This window comes from Haplochromis burtoni, unplaced genomic scaffold (genome assembly GCF_018398535.1).
Source record: "Haplochromis burtoni strain Fernald_Lab_line unplaced genomic scaffold, NCSU_Asbu1 Contig_46, whole genome shotgun sequence".
NCBI lineage: Eukaryota > Metazoa > Chordata > Actinopteri > Cichliformes > Cichlidae > Haplochromis > Haplochromis burtoni.
This window is the reverse complement of record NW_024582407.1, coordinates 2,217,415-2,238,696: the sequence shown is the minus strand read 5'-3', so window position 1 is coordinate 2,238,696 and position 21,282 is coordinate 2,217,415. Positions and strand designations below refer to the sequence as shown.

General features: G+C 38.9%; 1 protein-coding gene across 4 annotated transcripts; it reads left to right on the top strand.

Annotated features, from left to right (window-relative positions):
* Window positions 1–2,515: 2,515 nt before the first annotated feature.
* atl2 (atlastin GTPase 2) lies at window positions 2,516–20,387 on the top strand. Of its 4 annotated transcripts, XM_042220316.1 has the most exons (16): window positions 2,673–2,756; window positions 9,319–9,435; window positions 10,157–10,329; window positions 10,523–10,729; window positions 12,545–12,679; window positions 12,819–12,923; window positions 13,043–13,093; window positions 13,184–13,240; window positions 13,467–13,559; window positions 13,796–13,934; window positions 14,363–14,490; window positions 14,989–15,045; window positions 15,130–15,201; window positions 15,831–16,262; window positions 17,836–17,979; window positions 18,403–18,507. In XM_042220316.1, the coding sequence occupies exons 3-15, from the start codon at window positions 10,261–10,263 to the stop codon at window positions 17,971–17,973; spliced, it is 1,683 nt and encodes a 560-aa protein (XP_042076250.1). In that variant the 5' UTR covers window positions 2,673–2,756; window positions 9,319–9,435; window positions 10,157–10,260; the 3' UTR covers window positions 17,974–17,979; window positions 18,403–18,507. The 4 variants fall into 4 exon arrangements, with proteins under 4 accessions (XP_042076249.1, XP_042076248.1, XP_005930572.1 ...); XM_042220315.1 differs by lacking the exon at window positions 9,319–9,435 and having other exon boundaries at window positions 2,516–2,756; window positions 17,836–18,009; window positions 18,403–18,508; XM_042220314.1 differs by lacking the exon at window positions 9,319–9,435 and having other exon boundaries at window positions 2,517–2,756.
* Window positions 20,388–21,282: the final 895 nt, after the last annotated feature.

Below are 21,282 nucleotides of genomic sequence, written 5' to 3'. Positions count from 1 at the left end.
AGTTCTTGTACACTTTGCCCACGTATTTTACTACTGCATGCCATTAACATTTGTCTTCTCTCTACCCCAGTGTGTTTTTTCATCATCTCTTTATGTTCTCCTTGTCTCGCTTCTCTTTTCCCTGGCCCCCAAAGGTCACAGCACATGGCGGCCCCTCTCTGAACCTGGTTCTGCTAGGTTTCTTCCCATTAAAAGGGAGTTGTTCCTTCCCACCATTGCCAAGTGCTGTTCTTAGGGGATTGTCAGATTGTGTGGGGTTATCTGTTTTGGTATTTAACCGTTTCCTCCCAATAGCGGTCAAATGTATAATGCCTCCAACCGTACCTAAGACTGTGTAATAAACCTCTAGCCTAAAAATCTATTACTATTACACAATCTCAGTGTTTTAGTTTTTGAAAATGTCCATAAAGATCAATTCTATTCTAATCTAGTGGTGGCAGTTGATCATATACGTTACTGGAATTAATAACAATGACTGAAATATTGTGTGATCACAAAAAACTTAAAGTAAGATATACTCATTCAACATATGCCTCCAAAAGTCAAAGCAGTTCAGCAGAGGCCACCCAAGAGGCAGAGCTAAAAGGGAACAAACAACAGCCTCGATTAATCTCAGTGACCACAGTGTATAAATATACATCCCACACCCAAGATTCAGTTTGCCAATAAGAATTGTCTTATTTAAACAAAACAAAAAAAGAAAGCTAAAGGGTTGTAGGCAAAAAAAACCCTCCAAAAAACAATAACAACAGGTAAGCGGAGCCTAGACCAGCCCTAATTTAATACAAAAGAAAAGCTAAGAGCCTCTTTCTCAAAGGCAAGGAGGAAAAAAACGTAAAGCCTCACAAGAAACCAAAGGATGCTTTTAAATAGAGGACAGAGCAACCATTAATCACTCCCACCTAACAGAGGGAGAGAAAGCAGAGCAAAAGAGAGAGAGAGGAAGAACACACAAGGAGTAGACATGTAACACATGAAAGCACTCAACTTGGTTTCATAACTGTTTAAGTATAATTTATTCTGCTCCTTTAAGTATGTCTGTATGTAAAGACATATTTCTGATTGTGATTATCAGATAAGAACAAGAGTAGTAGAGAAGAGAAGTGAAGCGCCCAAACAATAAAGAGTGCAGGCAGGATCCCACAAAAATGTTAAGGAAATAGATATAATTTCCTTCAAGATCCCTATCTCACACTCTACAGATAGGAAGCAATGTTGTTAATGATGGTAGCATTGGTGAACCAATGAGACCTAGTCATGTTAACAACAGAAAAATAGGATAAGACGATAATGTTGTGGCTATCACGGCCAGGTTAAAGCAGCAGCTCTGAATGTGTGACATGTAGCTCTCATCACATTTCCTGACTCTTTGTATAACATTACAAAAAGAAACTATGCATGGACTCTAAAACAGTTTTTTTTTATTAAGCTGTAAACATGTTTTTTTTAATTATGTGAAGTTGGGATTCTATTGGAACTAAGTCTAAAAAGAGACCCACAACCATCTTCTTTGGCTCTTCTGATGGGATGCTGAGGCATTCCTAAGCCAGTCTAGATGCTTAATCTGTCCAGTGTGCCTTGGGTTAGGGTTAGGGTTATGTCCAAAGAGGACATGCCCCAAAACTCCTTTGGGTTGTCCAACTATCTTAACTGGCTCCTTTTCAATAACGAGGAGTAGCAACTCTCTGAATTCCTCCTGAATGACCCAGTTCCTAATGCTATCTGAAAAGGAAAAGCACAGACACCTTCAGGAGGAAGCTTATTTCCCTCACATGTATCTACCATCTCATTCTTTCAGTCCTCTATTGGCTGTGATTTCCACTGCTTGTCCCTCTGTGGTATCTTGCAGGATCCTGGTAGGTGAGGTTTATTGGTCAGTCTCCCTGGAGTATTTAAAAGCTGACTGTTTCAACTTTTGCAGCAGTTTTGGAATGGCCTGTCTACCAGCAGAGTTCTCTGTTGTATGATGGAGGCAATGTACAAAGCATTTGGTACAACTGGTCTGTTGGCCATTCTTGCTTATGCTGTTGCTGAGAAGAGCAAAATAATAATGTACAAAGAACTGAAAGAGTAACAAGTGTTAAAAGCAATGAAAAGTGTCCATTGCAGACCAGTACAGCATCCACACTGATGCTAATGATGCACCAGACAACAGCAAGACCATAAGGTATTTGAACTCCAGTTGAACTGCAGCAACTAATTCCAAACCTAGAGTTCACCATTTTATAAGTGAGTCATGGCCTCTAACTTGGAGGTGCTAATCCCCCACAGAGGTCCTGATATCTTCAATAAATAAAGAATAACTATACTTTTTAAATTATATTTTTGTAGTAAACAAACCCTAGATGCCAATAGAAGTGCTGTCAATGCCCACCAGGGGGCTGCAGCTCACACTTTGGGAATCACTGCAACAGGGGGTTGAGAGAACTCATTGGTACGCCCCTGAAATCAGACTTTATGCTGGTGTCAGGTGGACGAAATTTAAAGTTTGAATTGGTGCAATGATTAGTTGAATGTGTGCTGTAAACTAATTAAAGAAACACTTGTTTTGCCTCTGGGATATCTGTAAATAGTTTGCATTGCTGCGGCAGCAGCCACGGGGCGGGATACAACTTCAGCAGAGTGCGCGAGAAAAAAAAGAAGCTCCTTTGACGTCAGCAACGGTAGGTTTCAGTAGTCCAAGATGGCGGCGGAGAGCGGGTTGGTTAACAGAACTCACTTGGAGAACAACTACAGCCACGGACTCGATGGCAAAGGTAAAGTATTTTTATTTGTGCGAAAAGACGTGTGACAGCGAGCTGATGGGGAGAGTGAAGCCGGGACCGCGTTTACGAGTTAAAATGTTTATGTTTCGGTGGTCTTTGTCCCAGTCAGGGGGCTTTACCGTTAGCCAGACGTTTCTGTTTTCAGTTGGAGAGACCCGTGGTGTCCTGCCAAATGCCCCGGCCAGAATGTGTCTAGTGTAGCTCGCAAACAGAGGCAACTTGGTTTAAAGTCTGCGAATTTTACTTGAGTTGAAATGAGGGTTTGAGTCCTCACTGTTAAAGTGTGGATTTTTTCTTAAGTAACTTGGGGAGAAAACGCAGCTGTAGAAAAGTGATTCCGACCCGGATACAAAATTCAAACGCGACACCTGTCTGCTCGTTTGTCCGGGCCGTCACTTTCACCTGGTTTCAGGAAGGACCCACGGCTTGTCCGCGGTTTTTTTTTTTGGGGGTTTTTTTTTTTAAACTTTCCACATCCTGCATGCTGACTTTGAACTGCTTTCATTCTTAAGTTTGAAACCAATGTCCTTAAACCGGATTGTAGGCAATACAAATCGAGTAACGTCGCGCTAATCTCATCCCACTAATGACTGGGATATTTTTACATACCCTATAAGTAGTCTGCTCACTTTGTTAGCAGACCTAAACAAGGTAATTGCCAATCGGATCTGCATTTGCTTGTGTTTTTTTAGCAGAAAATAAAAAATATCATAGCCGTGAACCTATGAAGATAATGTAGATCATTTGTCTCCTTTTTCCATTTAGGTTTTTTGTAATCCGTTGGGCATCTTTCTTTGCCTTTAGACAATAATTCTGATGGCAAAAGAGCCAAACGGGACAGGCAAAAAAAAAAGTTTTTTTGTATTGAATTTTATGTATTTTGTATCTTCCTTGGCAGAGTTACATTAGCCTATTGCCATTGAGTGTAGTTGTGATGTAATACAAAGCTCTGACTTATTAACAGTTTTAACACAAACGCGAGAATTTAACGTTTTCCAGTCCAGATGATGATAACATGTCTTTGTGATAAAGCTTCTTAAGCCTTCTTTTCATCCCAGTGGGCAACTTCTATACCGTACTGAGGAAAGTGGTTTTGCCATTTGTGTTTTTATTTTCCCTCCCCACACATTTGTCACACAGATAACCTGAGTAAATACAATATTCAGTTTTTAAATGAGGATGTAATTTATTAATGGAAAAAAGGTTAGCTACCTGGCCCTGTGTGGAAAAAGTAAGTAGCCTCCCTTATAAAATATGACTAAACACATTTTTCTGACCTTTCTCTAGTCACACCCAGCCCTGATTACTGCCAGACCTGTTGAATAAATAAATTATGCAAACTGAACCTGTCTGACAAAGTGAAGTCGGCTAAAACGTCTTAAAAAGTAACACATCAAGGAAAACTCTACTGAAACTCAACAAATGAGAAACAAAATCATTGACATCGATCAGTCTGGAAAGGATTACAAGGCTTTGAAACTCCAGTAAATCACTGTAAGAGCCATTATAAACAAATGGAGTAAACTTGGAGCAGTGGCGAGCTTTCCCAGGAGTGGCCTTTGGGAAAGTATTCTGTGTTCTGATGAAACAAAAATTTAAACTTTTTGGAAGTCAGGATCTGGCCGACTTGCTCTAATTGATGGAACCATAAATTCTACTCTCTACCACGAAATCCTGAAGGAGACTATGTGACTAGCAAGTTCAACTGCACTCACATTATGCAGCAGTACAATGATCTGAAACACACCAGAATAGTCCAATTCTGAATAGTTTAAAAATAATTGTTTTGGAGTGACCTAGTCAAGTCCTGTCTTAAATCCAATTGAAAGGCTTTGGCATGACCTTAAACAGGTTGTTCAATCTCAAACCCTCCTGTGTGGCGGAATTAAAGCACTTGCGAAAAAAGAGTGGGCAAAAATTCCTCCACAGTGAAGTAAGACTCATTGTTATAAGCCCTGTGTGTGGCACAACCAGGTGTTAGGTTAGGGACCAGTTACTTTTTCACACAGGGTCAGGTGTTTTGGGGCTAATTTTCCCTTAATAAATTAAATCATTAAAAAAAATGAATATCTTTGTCTAATATTAAAATTAGTTTGTTTTTAGTTATAAATCAGAAAGGGGCAAATACTTTTTCACAGTACAGTATATTTCATTGTCTGCTAAAACTACATAGCCTACTACCTCAATCTCTTATAGCATAACTTTTTAGTAGATTTCATTTTAGAGTATGAAAGCTTTTTGACACCCAGGAAAGGGATTGTGACCTTCCCATAAAAGGAAAAATCCACAGGACTATGATAAAAATACGTTTAATCAGTTTAAAAGTTGGGTTTAGTTTACTTAACCTTAAAATACACGTTTGGTTATCAAATAACCATAAATAACATGAAAAAACATTTTGTTAAGTAAGATAACTGTTTACATCAATAGATAACCCCTGAGAGAGCTAGATGTCATATAAATAGTCTAAACCTGCAAAAATAAATAAGGCAACTAAATCTATTCCTTTACAGGTAGAAAGAGAGGTGTGGAAGGATCGATTTCAACATGCAGCAAATTTTACAGGAAATCTGCCATTTTTTATTTTTTTTTAAAGATCGTGCCAGGCTAAACCAGCAGTTTGCATAGAGACAATTTTCATTTTACCTCATTAAGACTGTGGTCAGGCAACAAGATATCCTTTTCATGTTTAACCCTGTTAAACAGACGGTTTGATAAAAGATTGTAATGGCTTTTACCTGCAACAGTTCCTTCAGTAATACAGTGAACAGAAGTGGTGTGCTATATCTTTGCTACCAGCTGTGTGTAACAGAAAGGAGAGGCTGCAGCTTCACCATAAACCATCATATAATAGCTATTGGTCTAAATTGGACTGTTAACTTGCCCATGATACTTTTCACTGTTTTACTGAGCTGTGGTCATAATGGTATGTTGAAATCTACAGTTAATGTTAAATGTTGTTAAAACCTGTCACATCTTTCCCGTCTATGTTGTCATAACTTCAACTTGTTTTACAAATGTAGAAAATGGTCTGTTGTCAGCAGTTTAATGCAGCGTACATTTGTTAAACCAAGTCAAAATATTTGACTGAATACTAAAGAGTTGCTGCTGTGACAGTCAGGAATCCTTATCGTGATAACCCTTATGTCTAGTTTGGAACACACCAGCTGACTCTGTGGCAACAACAACATTCACTCCGGCTGCTCTTAATCTGCACTTTGTCCTCGCAGACTTCACATTGGTCTGCTTGCTGCAACTCAACATTTCCCCTTGTTGACTCGTGTCCAGAGAGGCCAAGTCAGGTTGTCTTTTAGTGTTGAAGTGCAGGGAATTTAGCATAGCTGCATCTTAATAGCCTACAGTGAACTCCTCCTTCTTTATGCATTGAATAAAAAAGTATCACCTAGTAATTAACATGTGTATTCTGGATGTGCTACGGCTGGAAGAAGGAGTTTTAACCAGGCTTGTAACTAGCTGGTGTTACTAATCTGTGGTTGCAACAGTAGATTTTTGCTTGAAATCTTCTCCTTTTTTCCCCCCAACACTTTAAATGCCATTTTTCTCTCTTGTGACTCAACTAGAAATGTTATTTGTTAATTGTTTAATCATGCTTGACTAACTGGATATGTTTTCTTTTTATAGTACAGTTTTACTCCCAAAGGCCAGTTTCTTTGTAATTTTTGCACTCCTACACAGACATTGCCTGTTTAAAGTAGGAAACATTCCATATTTAGACAGCTGCTTAAGTTACTGGACTGTAGCTTTATCAAAGTCTGCCTCAGATGTAGTGCAGGAGTCAAGGGGAGGGGGTGAGGGCAGGGAAGCTCATTTGGGATATGCTGCTGAGATGTAGGCTACCTTGCATACTATTCTTGCACTTGATAGTTAAAGATAACTGTGTAATGCTTCGGAAACCTTACTGCAGTAACCTGATGTTCACCTCTACAAATGACAACATCTTGTACTATACTATTGTTTCCTCCTTTACATTTCTTGTTAATCCTACAGCCATTATTCAGATTTTGACGGCATAACTACAGATCACTGCAGGCACACAATGCACAAGTATTAGTTCTAGCAGCAGTATTGGTCAGTTGCAGACTTGCATTCTGTACATAGATTGATCACAGAGGAATAAATTGCCCTTTAGCGTCCTGATTGTGTTTACATATTGCTCCAGTGCCGATTAGAGCTGACTACACCACAAGCAGCACTGGTTTGCATGGTTGTTTTACACTTTGCTTGTTTACATCTTTCTGTCACAGAAATCGAGATGTTTCAATCCATCCCGAGTAGCATTGGAGCATTTCAAACAATAGTTAAATGATGTGGATTGTTTCACATTAACACTTACACTTATTAAGAAAATAAGAATTTGTCTTCTAACGTCATCTAATGAGGGATCTAGTGTTTAAATGGCTTGTCAACTAGTCATGCATATCTCTAGGATTTGTATGCTGCTTTATGCTTGTCTGATGCAAATTCCTCATCATCCATTGTGTGTCAGGGAATCGTGTAGACCAGTTAACATCTGCTCTGTGCCATCATAAGATAACAAGTTAAGGAGGCTAATTTTAGGCCTGTCCTCATTTTCTGGAAGCGGAGGAGCAGGGCAGTGCATTTGCTAATATATCATGAAGTGTTGTAGTGAGTGCACATATCAGCAGAGCTAATGGGGTTTCACTGTCTGTTATGCTTTCTTGCATACTCGGCCTGTATTGTTATTGTTTTTGTTTTGCAACATAGGCCCCTCACAGTCTTAGCAGAATAGTGTCTTTGTGTAGGTCTCTGCAGTCTGTGCCACTTCATTCTGCTAAGTGTTGCTTTGGTCTTGATGGAAACCTGCAGTGCCACAGACTAAGGAAATGCTCAGGGCTAATTTGTGTGCAGAGGAGATTACTGTAACTGCCCTGTGCTTACAACACCGCTGTGGCCTGTTTGCAGCTCCAAGAGGGTCTTTGAGTGTCCTATTTACAGTTGTTCTCTTAAGAAATATCACCTGATGTTCTCAAAAGCTTAAACTGTTAGACAGCTGTAATTAATCTTCAGGTTATTTTAAAAAAAAATTGATTGTTTGCTTCTCCTTTGTGAGAAAACATTGAAAAACAGTGTTGTTGAACCCTGAAAACTTAGCGTGAGGTTCCAAAATATTAGACTTATGGTAAAGTCCAAAGATCCACATTATTAGTAGAAGTAGAATATTACAGAAAGAAAAGAAGCAAGACATCATAGATGAGGAGCTAGAGTCCTACTAGAGTCCAAGTATCACACCATTAGAAAAGTTTGACCCATCACCACAGAACTTTCTACAACCTTATATATTTCAGAAATTTTCCCTTTCCTTTACTTTGGTACATATAGAAATTTATTATAGAAGTAAAGAATTAGGTAGACAAATATAACAGGAAAAAGGTTCAGTTAAGTAAGGCAGGACACATTCTTTGCTTCAACGATATTTAGTCAATCACGCTTGCATGCAAAGCCACTCCCAAATCCAATTTTGAGCTAGGAAAAACTTGGTTATAAAACTTATTTTGAACATTTAAAATGTATATGAAGTTAAGCTTAAACCCTAAGTCCACACTTAATGGGTGTCTCTCACAGGAAATACTGCTCCTTAGTTGCTTTAAAAGTTCTGCAAGAAGTTGAGGCGTTATTTCTATTATTTGTGTATTTCACAATCTAACATAACTGCCCAAATGGCTGCTGATCTGAGCTAGTTTTTAGTACGCTCTTAAACAAAGAATAATCACCTTTGTTACTTTCCACCATTGCTTTCCTTGCTGCAGCTGCTTATATTCTCTAAAGCACGCCAACTGTTCTGTGCTGGCTGTGTTCACTGCTGTGCTGCCAGCAGTGAACACAACTGTCACAACTGAAGCCCTCTGTTAGCTGATGTTCTGGTCATGTGCTCTGAATATTTCCTGATTGGCTTTGTTTTCCTGAGAAAAGACCTGTAACCAAAGTCATTTTCAAAAATATTTATTTCCTCCTTTTTTTTTTCTTCTTTTTTTTTTTCTTTTTTAAATTAAATCTGTGTATTCTCACATTTGAAGAACAGCAAGTAATTCAATTTTGGCATTTTTCTTGATTAAAAAAAATCTTTTGTGTACATGCTCTACCGGTACTTTTTTTTTCTTTCTTTCTTTCTTTCTTTCTTTAGGATTTCCACTTTATCTAAAAACATGCTCAGTTTCTGTAAGAGGCCACGGACTCGCAAAACAGACTATTAATTTCAAGACTTGACTTTCTTGTTTAGTTAAAATGTTCGACTGAAATTTGTGTTATACATAAGTGATAGCGCTTCTTTTTAAAATAACTTTCTTGTAAAATGACTAATGGCACAGCTTGTGGTCATGAATAGAAGAAGTTGTGTATAATTACTCCATTTGTTTTTCAGTTAAACACACTAGTAATGCATAACCTTCCACTTTCATAATTGTGATGTCTTATCTTGTATTGTCAGTTTTGTTACTCCTGATAAATGCTTAGTATCTTGATGGTGTCTATGAAGCAGGAGCTCATAGTTATACATTTTTTTTGTAAATATCAGGACTTCGATGGAGGTCATGTACTTATCAAGAATGCCAAGCAAATTAGAAGAGACTGGTCACGTTGCTTTCCTGACAGCCCATTTGAATCTTGTGACAGACGTGACTGAGACAACTTGGTATGAATGGCTTGTAACCCAACCTGTTTCATAGGCTGTCAATAATTTATATTTAAGTACACAGTGAACTGTATATTTAAATAGTGTCATTTTAGCCTTTACCTGTGAATATTCTGAATCTTTAAAAGAAAAAATGATACAATGTGTTTGTTTTAAAAGATGATTTTGTATGTCATTCAAAGATTCAAGAAGCCATTCATCTGTAAATAATAGATTTTGGAGTTCATCAAACTCATGTTTACTGCCTTTATGCCAATGATACAGGAAGAAATCAGTTTTTAAGGAAAGGGATTTAAGAGTTAGTAAATATTTACAGAAATTTTGGGGAAAAGGCTGAGAACAACACTAAAAGCACTGTCCTGCTGACTTACTTTACTTGTCCTTTTTTCCTGGCCCTTTGTGATTTTCAACACATAGCTATTTTAGAGCTTGACCTACCTAGTTGAAGGGAACCAGAGTGGATAGCAGTATTTAGCCCAATACACAAAGCTGGAAAGAGTCCCGTCTTTAGTTTGATCCATGTGGCATTTCTTTTTTTCTCTCTCTAGCTTTACAGAACAGTAGTCTAAAGGAAGTTATTTTCCTTAGAAATAAGGAAGTGAGCTTTTCCTTAGAAAATAAGCTGGTCGCAAAAGTCCCGTTTCTCACTTTATCTTTTATCATCTAGCATGGTGTTATGTAACCACTTTCATTTTAGCTTTTTATCTCCATTTGGTCTTAGGCTCTAAAGGTGTCAATGGATTCAAAGATTGCACCATTTCCCAACGCAAGGCTCCAAAACCTGAAGCGAAATCTGAAGATGACAATGATTTGTTTCCCAGAACCATGGATTTGGGCAAAAATATCAGTCCCACCCCCCAACCAAAGGAAGGGAGTCAAGAAAAAGATGTGAAGGTTTGATGTGTTTTCTACCATATTAGTCTATTAATGAGGTTTAGGATATGTAAATATAACAATACTTTTATAAATGTTTGAAGTAAGCAACACTTAGGAGAATAATGTGACCAACTGAATTCTTTGAGGGTCACTACAAAAATCACCTGAACCTCCCCGACAAACCTGACGGTTTGCAAACTTGTGTCTTCAGCCTGTGGAAGAGAAAAAAGTGGCCGGGCCCATCCAGATTGTCCAGGCAAATGAGCACAACTTTGAGCTGAACGCCACGGCACTGGAGGAAGTCTTGCTGCAGAAACATGTGAAGGACCTGAACGTGGTGGTTGTGTCTGTGGCTGGAGCCTTTAGGAAGGGAAAGTCCTTCCTGCTGGATTTCATGCTGCGCTACATGCACAACCGGGTGAGACGACTGTTGTATTTACACTTTCTGTAGTAGGGATTAAAAATAAAAAAATAAAAAAAATTTAAAGGTACACATATTAGTTGCATTACATTTTCCAAATATTTAAAGAAATGTCAACCAACATGCATTTCTGAGCTGTCTCTTTCTGTCTGAGGTTTGCATCTTTTTCTCTCAGCCCGTGTGGCTGTTCTGGCTTCCTCCCACAGTCCAAAGACATGGAAGTAATTCTAAGCTGGCCATAGAGTATGGGAACATGAATGAATGTGTCTTTCTGTATTAGTCCTGGTCCTGGACATACACTAGAGACCTGTTCAGGCTGTAATCCACTACTTTCCCTATGACTTCTGGGATAAGCTCATTAAATTACACTGTGTCAGACCTGTTGTTGTTGTTGTTGTTGTTGTTGTTGTTAAAGAGTCATTATTTAATCATACATTAAATAATGACTGGTACAACCTGGAGCATTAAAGATATCCTTTAGATATAAATAAAGACAGTCAAATTGATGTCTCCTCATATATAAAATTTACTACTTTCATTTGTACACAGTTTCACTGAGCTGAGATATAGATTAGTGCTAATTTTGAACCCAAGATGTGTTTACATGAGCTAAGTAAACATAAGAGTTTATCCTTGCTCAAAGGGTGACTATTGAGTAACATTTTCAGTCAGTAGAGATTGTGAAATTGGGTAGAAATGAACAAGGACAACAGAGGACACTTCAACTAGTACTTGCATGCACAGGTGACGAGCAAAGACAAGTGCTTCCAGTTTTGATTTTGTACTGAGATACTTGCTGAACCAGGAGAGTAAGATTTTGAGTGTGGTCCACACGGTCCACGTGAGCACAGTATCTTGTTTATTTCCTATAGAAGTGTAAACGGTGAGTCTTTGAGCCCCTCTAACAGCAGTTGGACACACAGAAGCAGTCAGGATCACCTTACACTTATTTTCAAATAACACACACGTGAACACATACCAGGAAATACAAAAGGGTGTTGCAAGTATGGTATTTCTCAAAGTTGTTGGGCATGAACATGGGCATTCATGAAGTTATTGATAATTAATTCAAGTTTATTCATGACTTAATGGTACCACTAGACTTAATAAGTGTGTGCAGCTTTTTTTGTTTTTTCCTTTTTATTACAGGGAGTATTGTCTGCAGGTATTTATTATCTGTCATCACATCACACTTGGACACAGCACAGATATGTACTAATGGGGAATCAGTACTCTGATGTACTCTGACCTTTAAATCACACATTTGCTTTGAAGCTGCATTTCCTATTTGTGGTCAGTGGGATAAACATTCATTGTCACAAAGAGTTACCATTAATTGACGTTTGTGCTCGCAATCACAGCAGTTGACTGGCAAAAATATACTATATTATGTGAAATTCTACGTTAAGAAATCATTTTTTTATTCTACATTAAGAAATCATTTTTTTATTCATCTGTTTGTTCAGCTTGTGTTGATATCTCTTTGAACAATGTTTAGTTGAAACGTGTTGCTGTAATCATCATAGATGCTATAAAACATGTTGATGGTGATTAACCTTTGGTTGCTTTTCCTTCATTTGGCATACTGCATTAGTCTTACATGCACCATTCCAGAAACGTTACAACACACTGCACTGACAAAAGACCTCGGGTTCGGCCCCATTGGGCAGTGTACCTGTGCAATTTTCACTTTTATCTTTCATCCTCTCCCAGTCTTAGACAGGAATTCACATGGATCTAGATGACAAACAACCTTGGTTTTCATCTCCCTCTGTTCCCTTCTCTGTCTCATCTTGAATCTTTCCTTTTCAGGATAAAGACTCATGGATAGGAGGTAATGATGAGCCCCTGACTGGGTTCACCTGGAGAGGAGGGTGTGAGAGGGAAACCACAGGAATTCAGGTCTGGAGTGAAGTGTTTGTGGTGGAGAAGCCTGATGGCAACAAGGTAGATACAACACCTCCACTCATTGCCAGACATATTTATCATGAACAGTTATTTTAATATTTTGTTAATGAATTTTCAAGCATTTCAACACAAACTTGTGCTGAATGTGTTTTGAACTCGTTTAATCTCATCCCGACAGGTTGCTGTGCTCCTTGTTGACACACAAGGAGCATTTGACAGTCAGTCTACCATAAAGGACAGTGCTACAGTTTTTGCCCTCAGCACAATGACCAGCTCTGTTCAGGTGATACTCAAAGCATGTCTTTTCTTTAAATATAATATATTTACATATTTATTTTAACATATTAAGATGCAAGCCTTGCATTACATTTAAGTTCTGTTTTTTGTTTTTGGTTCTTTCAGGTGTACAATCTCTCTTCAAACATACAAGAGGATGACCTGCAGCACCTCCAGGTTTGTGTCATTTTGTTTCTTCTCTCACCAAAAAGTACCATCAGAATATTCAGTTCTTTCATCGTCATTTATTTTTCCTTTCATATGAAGCTCTTCACTGAATATGGCCGTCTTGCAATGGAAGAGGTGTCCGAGAAACCTTTCCAGGTACTGGCTTTTTCTTTTCGCTGTGTGTTTGTTGCAATTCAGTGTACATTGTTTGAGGTTTGAGTCAGCCCTTTTACTGAAAACAAATGTAGTGTGGACAAGTAAAAAAAGAAAAGAAAAATTGCCTCATTTATTTCAGTTACAATGTTGTTGCTTTGTTTATTTTTTTTTTTCATAAAATGAAAGATATTCTCTGAATATCTGTACTGTTGGTTTTCTCTTTTAGTCTCTAATGTTCCTCATTCGGGATTGGTGTTTTCCTTACGAATTCTGTTATGGAATGAAAGGAGGCAATGAATTTCTGGATAAAAGATTGCAGGTGAGAATTATATTTCAACGCAGATTCAGAAAATAAAAGGGGGAAAAAAGTGTCGGAGGTTACAGGCTTCTAGATAGAAGAAACCTACCATACCATACCCTGATGTTCACACAATGATTATTGCTTCCTGCAGCACAGATAATTTTAACAATCTTCCTGTAATGGATGGCGCATCTCTTCTTGAAAAACACAAAGTCAGTAACAAGCTCACATTTTCACTGTGTGTGTCGATGCAGGTTAAACATAATCAACATGAAGAGTTGCAGAATGTGAGAAATCATATCCAGCACTGTTTCTCCAACATCAACTGCTTCCTGCTGCCACATCCTGGCCTGAAGGTGGCTACTAATCCAAAATTTGACGGCAGGCTGAGAGGTGAGAACAAGGCACAGTAGTAATGTAGACTAATGGCTAAAGACGTGGTAGGTGCTGGTTGTACACGGAGCCTGCTCAAAACATTGCAGATTGGCGCCTATATGTTGTAGCTGTTACCTCAGCCAGTTTCAACTCTGCTGTCACTCCCTTTCCTGTTCATGGCAGTTTTTCAACCAGTCACCATTGGGTTTATGCATGGCATTGTCCCTGTCAGGCTTAAAACCAGAAACCAGAGAGAGAGAGAGAGAGACGGAGAGAGAAAATTGTTTGAGTGGTATTTCTAACTTCAAAAATGATAGCTGTCCTAACCCTTGCTAATACTGATAAAAAGAGAATTACAACATGTCTTCAGAGTGCCAAGTTTTACTTCTAGGATTTATGTTGCCAAAGCTCTTTGGACTGAAATTACACAACTTTCCATGTTTTAGACATCGATGAAGACTTCAAAAAAGAGTTGGCCCAGCTCGTGCCTCTTCTTCTGGCGCCGAGTCAGCTGGTAGAGAAAGAGATCGGAGGCAGCAAGGTCACCTGCAAAGATCTTCTGGAGTACTTCAAGGTGGTGCATAATTTTAAATAAATACCAGTCTATGACCTATTTTTGTTAAGATAAAATTACATTTAAAAAGCGACAGAGGTCTCCGTGTATACAGGATTACAGCTGCTTGCACAAATGATTCCAGTGCTTTTCATACTGACCTCCTGCACTACAAATACAAAGCTTCAAATTGTACACCCTTCTGCCTTTTTTTGATGAATCACAAAAGCTTGAGAATGAATAAACGACACATAGCTATCCAGCGCTTTTGGTAAACTGTGGTGTCACTGACAAAAGTATTCAGTTCTTTGTCATCAGATTTCATTTCTCCAACTTTCCAAAATAAGTGTGCCCAGTCATACTTGCATGAAATTTTATTTGGGGGTTTTTGCAGTATTAAATCATTTTTAAAGATAACATCAGCCTTTTACTTGGAGTACTTGTTAAGTCACCTACCTGCCAGAGTGTTAACTAAAGAAACACTTTGGTGATGCTGAGACTCATTTTTCTTTCCTGCAGGCTTACATAAAGATCTACCAGGGAGAGGAGCTGCCTCACCCAAAGACCATGCTGCAGGTCAGTAATTGGGAATCTTTTAAGTCATCTCATTTTGATTAGGGTTGTGTTCAATCTTTTTGTCTTTCTTTTTTTTTTTGATAGGCAACAGCAGAGGCCAACAACCTGACAGCTGTGGCAGGAGCCAAAGACCTGTACAGCAAGAAAATGGAGCAGGTAAGGACCGGTTTATCCCTGATATTCATCGTCAATGAAGTCTAAAAGGTGTCAAAGTCCAGGGAGCAAATATGGGAATATCACTGCCTGATTAATTGACCTGCACTTCCTACCTGATAATCACCTGGCATTTTGGGCAATAAGTTTCAGACTACATTTTCCAGCCTGACAATAGTCCCTGAGACATTGCCAGTGCAGTAAGAGTGTACCTGGATAGAAAAAATCCTCACAGTGAATAATAAAGTGAACTTAAGTTCATTAGACTTGTACAAACTCTGCCTTTGCCTTATCAGTGCATTTCTATGTACGTTCGACCATGTTTCAGTAAATCACTGCAGCGTCCTTCCTTTTTTCTTTTCACAGTGCTGTACTTTGAGTGCTGGTAATTCTGATCGATCTAATTTTCATAGTATCGCAGTCAAGTATTTGCATGGATGCATTAAGTATATGAAAACTATCTTGCTGACTAGTTTTACATGACTGACTCAGGAAAATACAGTAAATATTTTCCTGTGTAAATGTAATAAGGTACCAACAAACCAACAGAATGACTTAGAATTTCATACTACTTAGGAATAAAAATTTAGAAGGAAAGACTTTCTCATGATATCATCTCCTCCTCCCTACAGGTCTGCGGTGGGGACAAGCCTTACGTCGCCCCGGCTGATCTGAAGCGCTGCCACGAGGAGATCCGCGATTACTCTGTGTCTTACTTCCGCTCTGTGAAGAAAATGGGGGGCAAGGAGTTTTGCCAGCGCTACCAGAATCAGCTGGAGTCAGAGCTGGAGGAAACCTACACCAACCTCTCCAAGCAGAACGAAGGCAAAAACATCTTCTACGCAGCACGCACCCCTGCCACGCTTTTCGCTCTCATGTTCATCACCTATGTGGTGTCTGGAGTGACGGGTTTCATCGGCCTGAGCACCTTAGCCACACTGGCTAACCTGGTCATGGGCGTGGCGCTGCTGTCGCTCTGTGCCTGGGGTTACGTGAAGTACTCAGGAGAGTTTCGGGAGGTGGGAACGATTATTGATGAGGTGGCAGAAGCACTCTGGGTGCAGGTGGGTAGACAGTGTGAGAGGAGGGAGAAAAGTGTGTGTGTGTGTGTGTGTGTGTGCACAGACTTCAATCGACTGGCTTGGTTTTCATCTAATTTTTTTTATAGTGGTTTTTTGTTTGTTTGTTTGTTTTATTTTTTGTTGATATTGTGGCATTCCTTTTTTTTTTTAAGTCCAAAAATCAGTAATAGTTCAGTGCCTTTATATACTGAAAGCTAGCTAATAAGAAGGAAATCATAGTGCAGAAGCACCAAAGATCAGTTGGCAATAGAGGCTTGTCCTTTTTACATTTAAACCGAAACGTACAATTATGAACCTTATCGATGCATGAGTGTTCATCAAGCATAATGATCAGCCAGTTGTAACTCAAAAGAGACAGATTGACAACCATTTGATCTATTAAACTATATCTCTGTTCACTGCGTCATACAGCAGCAGCAAAGCAACGGTTACTAATGGGAGAAAGAACAAGGCTAACAGCAAAGAGTCAGTAGTTTGTTTTTCACAAATAAAGACAACATTTTTGATTTGAGCATCTTGTTAGACACTTGTCAAAGTGCTATTTCAGAATCAGAATACTTTATTGATCCCTGGGGGAAATTATTTGCTTGTAAAGTAGCCAAAAAAACCTTGCAAACTCCAAGAAGGGCTTTTGTGAGGCACTACACTGAAGCAGGGACACATATATATTCTGCGTCCACAAACTTAATCATCAGACTGTTAGCACAGTCTGATGAGGGTCCGTGCTGACGTCTGCGTGCCTGCTGGTTTTTGACCATACGAAGCATGGGCTCTCCCATTGAGAATTTACATATCATCACATTACATTTACATTCTGTCAACCAGGAATGACAAGTATAATCTAGATTTAAATGTGAGAAACTAGTGAAGGGAAATTACAGTAGCTTGCAGCCCAATCTGATGCTGAGATGAAGTGAGAGTAGTTTGAATAATTCAGGTGAATAATTGGTTATGTGGTCCATCTTGGGCCAGTTAATTATTATCCTTCTAATAATATCCACAGAGTATAAATCTGATGGATTTGTGTATTTGTTCTTACTGTTTTGTGTATTTAGTTTAAGTTGAAGCTTAATGTAAAAGTCATTATGTTAACAGCTTATTTTTCTCCAGGTTCATTATATCTGTGCACATCTGGTTTATTTTCTTCCTTCCATGCTTCTCTTCCTCTTTGTCTTCTAGCCTTTTTTTCTGTCCTCTTATCCTGTTATCCTTATATTCACTTCACCTTACAGAGCTCCAGTGAAACCCAGCCAGCACATCCTTCATCCTCGTTTGTTTGCCTTCCCTATTATTATTATTATTTTTTTTAATATGTTTTATCACTCAACCTTCCTGTCTCTGTTTGTGCCTCTCCTGCTGTTTAGAGGATGGTAAGAAAGGTGAGCAATGTTGATTCCAGTTTTTGTCTGCCTGCATCATATCATTTCCTTCTCTGTTCTGATTTTATTTATCATTTTATTTATTTTTCCATCACTTCTTTCCCACGGCCTCTTCCAGTATCAGTGCCTGGTTCCCCTCTGTTTAACTCCCCCGTTCCTCCCTGCTTTCCTCTCAGGTCATTTCCAAACTTTTGGAGCCCGTCAGGAGCTGCCTGGCGTGGCCTATTTCTCTCCTCCCTTCCCTCTCGTCAGGAGCAACACTAGAATTGAAAGCTCTGTCTCCTCTCAACGACAACTACAAGAAGACCAACTAACTGCTGGTCAGCTGGTGGATTTGCAGACTCGTAAACGTGTATATCTTGTATTAAATCCTTCAGTTTGCTGGCCTCTTGATTTTTAATTTTCAGTCTGTTGATGCTGGATTTTTGTACTGGGTGTGAGCACGGAGCACGTCTGGGACACGGAGGCTGCACAAACTGTTTATAATTTTATTCTGTGTGGATAGAAACAAAGGTTTTCTTTTTCCTTGGCTTTGTTGTGAATCACGCGTCTTAAGAGTTTTCAGTTGTTTCCCTGGTCAGCACTTTGAAAAATACATCCTTTTTTTGTTTTCATTCCTTTTAAGTGCTTTTCTTCCCTAACCTACTTTCTTTTAGTTTCTGTCTCCTTTATCGACTATTTGTAACTGATAATCAGTTTGATCATCCGTTCATGCAGATCCTTTTTTTTTTCTCCTCCTGCAGGTTCTGAAGCCAGTTACTGAGCAATACATGGGGGATAACATGAGACAGACAGTGATGAACTCTATTAGAGCCAGCTTGACGGAACAAGGCTCGCAGCAAACAAGGTTAAAGAGTGATTGATGCTCTTCCTCCTCAACTCTACCTGTTATCTTCATCATCCTCCACTGACTCGGCGTGTTCAGTCCTAGAACTGTGAAACTAGTTCAACACCAAAGCTGACCCACTTTTTTTGTTTTTCCTGCCAAATGTCCTTCATCACATAGCTGCCCCCCTCTTTATTTGCCTGTCAAGGACTTGAGGCCCTCTGCCTGCTCTGCTCTTCATCGCCCCCCAGTGCCTCAGCTCAGATATTGCATGTTGACTGAGCAGAGTCCAGCCTCCTGCCAATACACCTGACAAATCTTCTCCAGTGTGCCATGCTGCATTGTGATGCATACTGAAGGCTGACACACACGTACACACAGATTGATGCTGGTAGTGAACTGCACTCGTATCATGATTAAGCTGTAATTCAGGGAAAACTGACACAGCTGTGGGCAGCTGTTATCAGCATTGGATGCAAACTGAATTCATTTCGTCTTACAGGCCAGCTCAGTTTACTTCCTCTTCTGCCTGGTGATAGCTTGTCCTGCAAGAACAGACAACTAATCGACTTAAAAAGCTCATGAAGATGTGACGCTCAAGTTTCTCTTCATTCTACTGAAGTGAAAGTAAATCAAAATCTGAGTCAGAGGCAATTTAAAGACATTATCTACCACTGAAAATGTGACTTCTGGATAAAAATCAAAGCTGTAATTCTTTTTTTCTCTCTCTTCTGTCTGCCTCCTTTATTAGTTTTCTGCACTACATTTGGAAGACAAGTTAATCAGGTAACATTTGTATAATCCACATCTGGGCTCCCATCTTTGCGCTCGTTTCATATTCCATTATTATCTCTTGAGTCTCAATCCTCTTGTTCTTTACGCGTTATATCTGGACTTCTTGTAACGGACCTGACAGATTTTGGCCCACTGCATGCTGTTAAGAAGGAGCTGTGTTATATCATGAGGAGCTTTTAGAGTCCAGCTATAGTGAGGTAGTTCAGTTTAAGTCACACTAGTGCTGATTGTTTGCAGTTTTAGGACCTACAGGCTGTAAGTTTGACTGTTGCTTTGGGAGCCCCAGCTCAGATGTTTTGTACATTATTTACGGTAAATTTGATGCTTTTGTTTTTTTATAAACCTTATTAAAGGATTAAGTTTGAGGAGCTATGTTTGTCCACTTTCTTGCTGAAAGTTGGATGAGAAGATGCGCATAAAGCAACACTCAGCTGCTGGTTAGTTTAGCACAAAGACATGATTCAAATGAAACCAGTGTCGGTGAAGCTAAGCTGATCAGCTTTTACTTTAACTGACACAAGTGAGTGCTGTAGGTCTCGTCTTCTCAGCTCGCTCCCCAAACCCCTTACCTGACACTTTACCTGCCTTTTTGTTGAGGCAGCTGTCAGAGCTTCGATCTCCAGAATGAAATGAATAAAATGTGCTTGACTGTTAAATGATCTAAATAAATCTACCCAGTCGGTTTAACTCGTCACACCTGTCTTTTTCACATCGATTCCATCCACTGCTCACCTTAAGCACCAGTCTTGTACTGTACAGTCTTGTTTTTTGGGTTTTTTTTATGTGTTCATACTACAACACGTTGGATTAAATATTTAAATAAACTTTGTGTACATTTTATAGCGAATCGGTTAAATGGTTATTTTTTTGTTTTCCTCTCTTGTTGATCAACTTACCAGTCTGTGGTTTAAGAATGATAAGTTGCTGCTGTAGGTTTAGATTCTCCACGTGAGGATTGACGTTAGCGGAAACGCGTGAATAAATCTGACAGGAAAAGCTTTTGATTGTGATGAGCGGGCAGGAGAAGGTGTCTGTCTCTTTTAAAGATATCTCTGGTAATTTATTTTTGAATAAGATGTTTACCTTAAGAATAAATCATCAACACAACTCTTTCGGCTCAATTTTTGTCTTTTATTCCTTGATGGAAGCGTCTAAAAGGACCAGCAAGCAACACATGTATGTCGTGTATATGAAGAGTTGTCTTAAATGGGAAATGTGAAAATTTTCTGCAGACTAACCAAACCTTTAATCCAAAATCTGATCATCACACAAGTGTAACAAAAAAAAACCACACTTTTCTTTGCATTCATTTAATTTGTGTTTCAAACACAAATTAAATGAATGCAAATAGGTTTGGATTCATTCATTTTGCCAAAGGGATTAAAAAGATTCCACTGTGTTTATATATGTAAATATCTGTATTTACATATATAAACATACAGGGTTTAACAAATGTGTAAGACCACCTGTTCAAAAACAACATTTTCGGAATCCGTCAAAACCCTGTTTAACCTGAAATCATGTTTTTATATACTCGAGCTGGCACACTGGAAATCTGAGGTCAGATTAATAAGGTGAACAGTTCAACTGTTCAGGAATGCAAGTAAACTAATTTGGCATCTTAAAAAAATACTTTAGCCTTTTTGTGGATGCAAATTTGAATAACAATTATATTTTAGGGATAAAAATATCAGTTTGATCAAAGGGCTTGTACATACTGGTGGATAAAAGAGGATTCTAGTAATTAACAGTGCTGTTGATTTAGGGCACCTGTGACATAAACCTGGTGGACTAATAAAGCACATGGTATACATACTCTATCAGGGCTCTAGAGTGCGACCAATTTGGTCGCAAATGCGCAAATGCACCTGTGCGACCAACTGTAGCAAAAAAAAAAAAAAAGATCTGCAACCTTCCCTGTGGTCAACAACAGACACACATTATGCTCCTATCGTGGACTAAACCAATCAGAGATAGTAAGGGGCGGGACCTCTCTGATTGG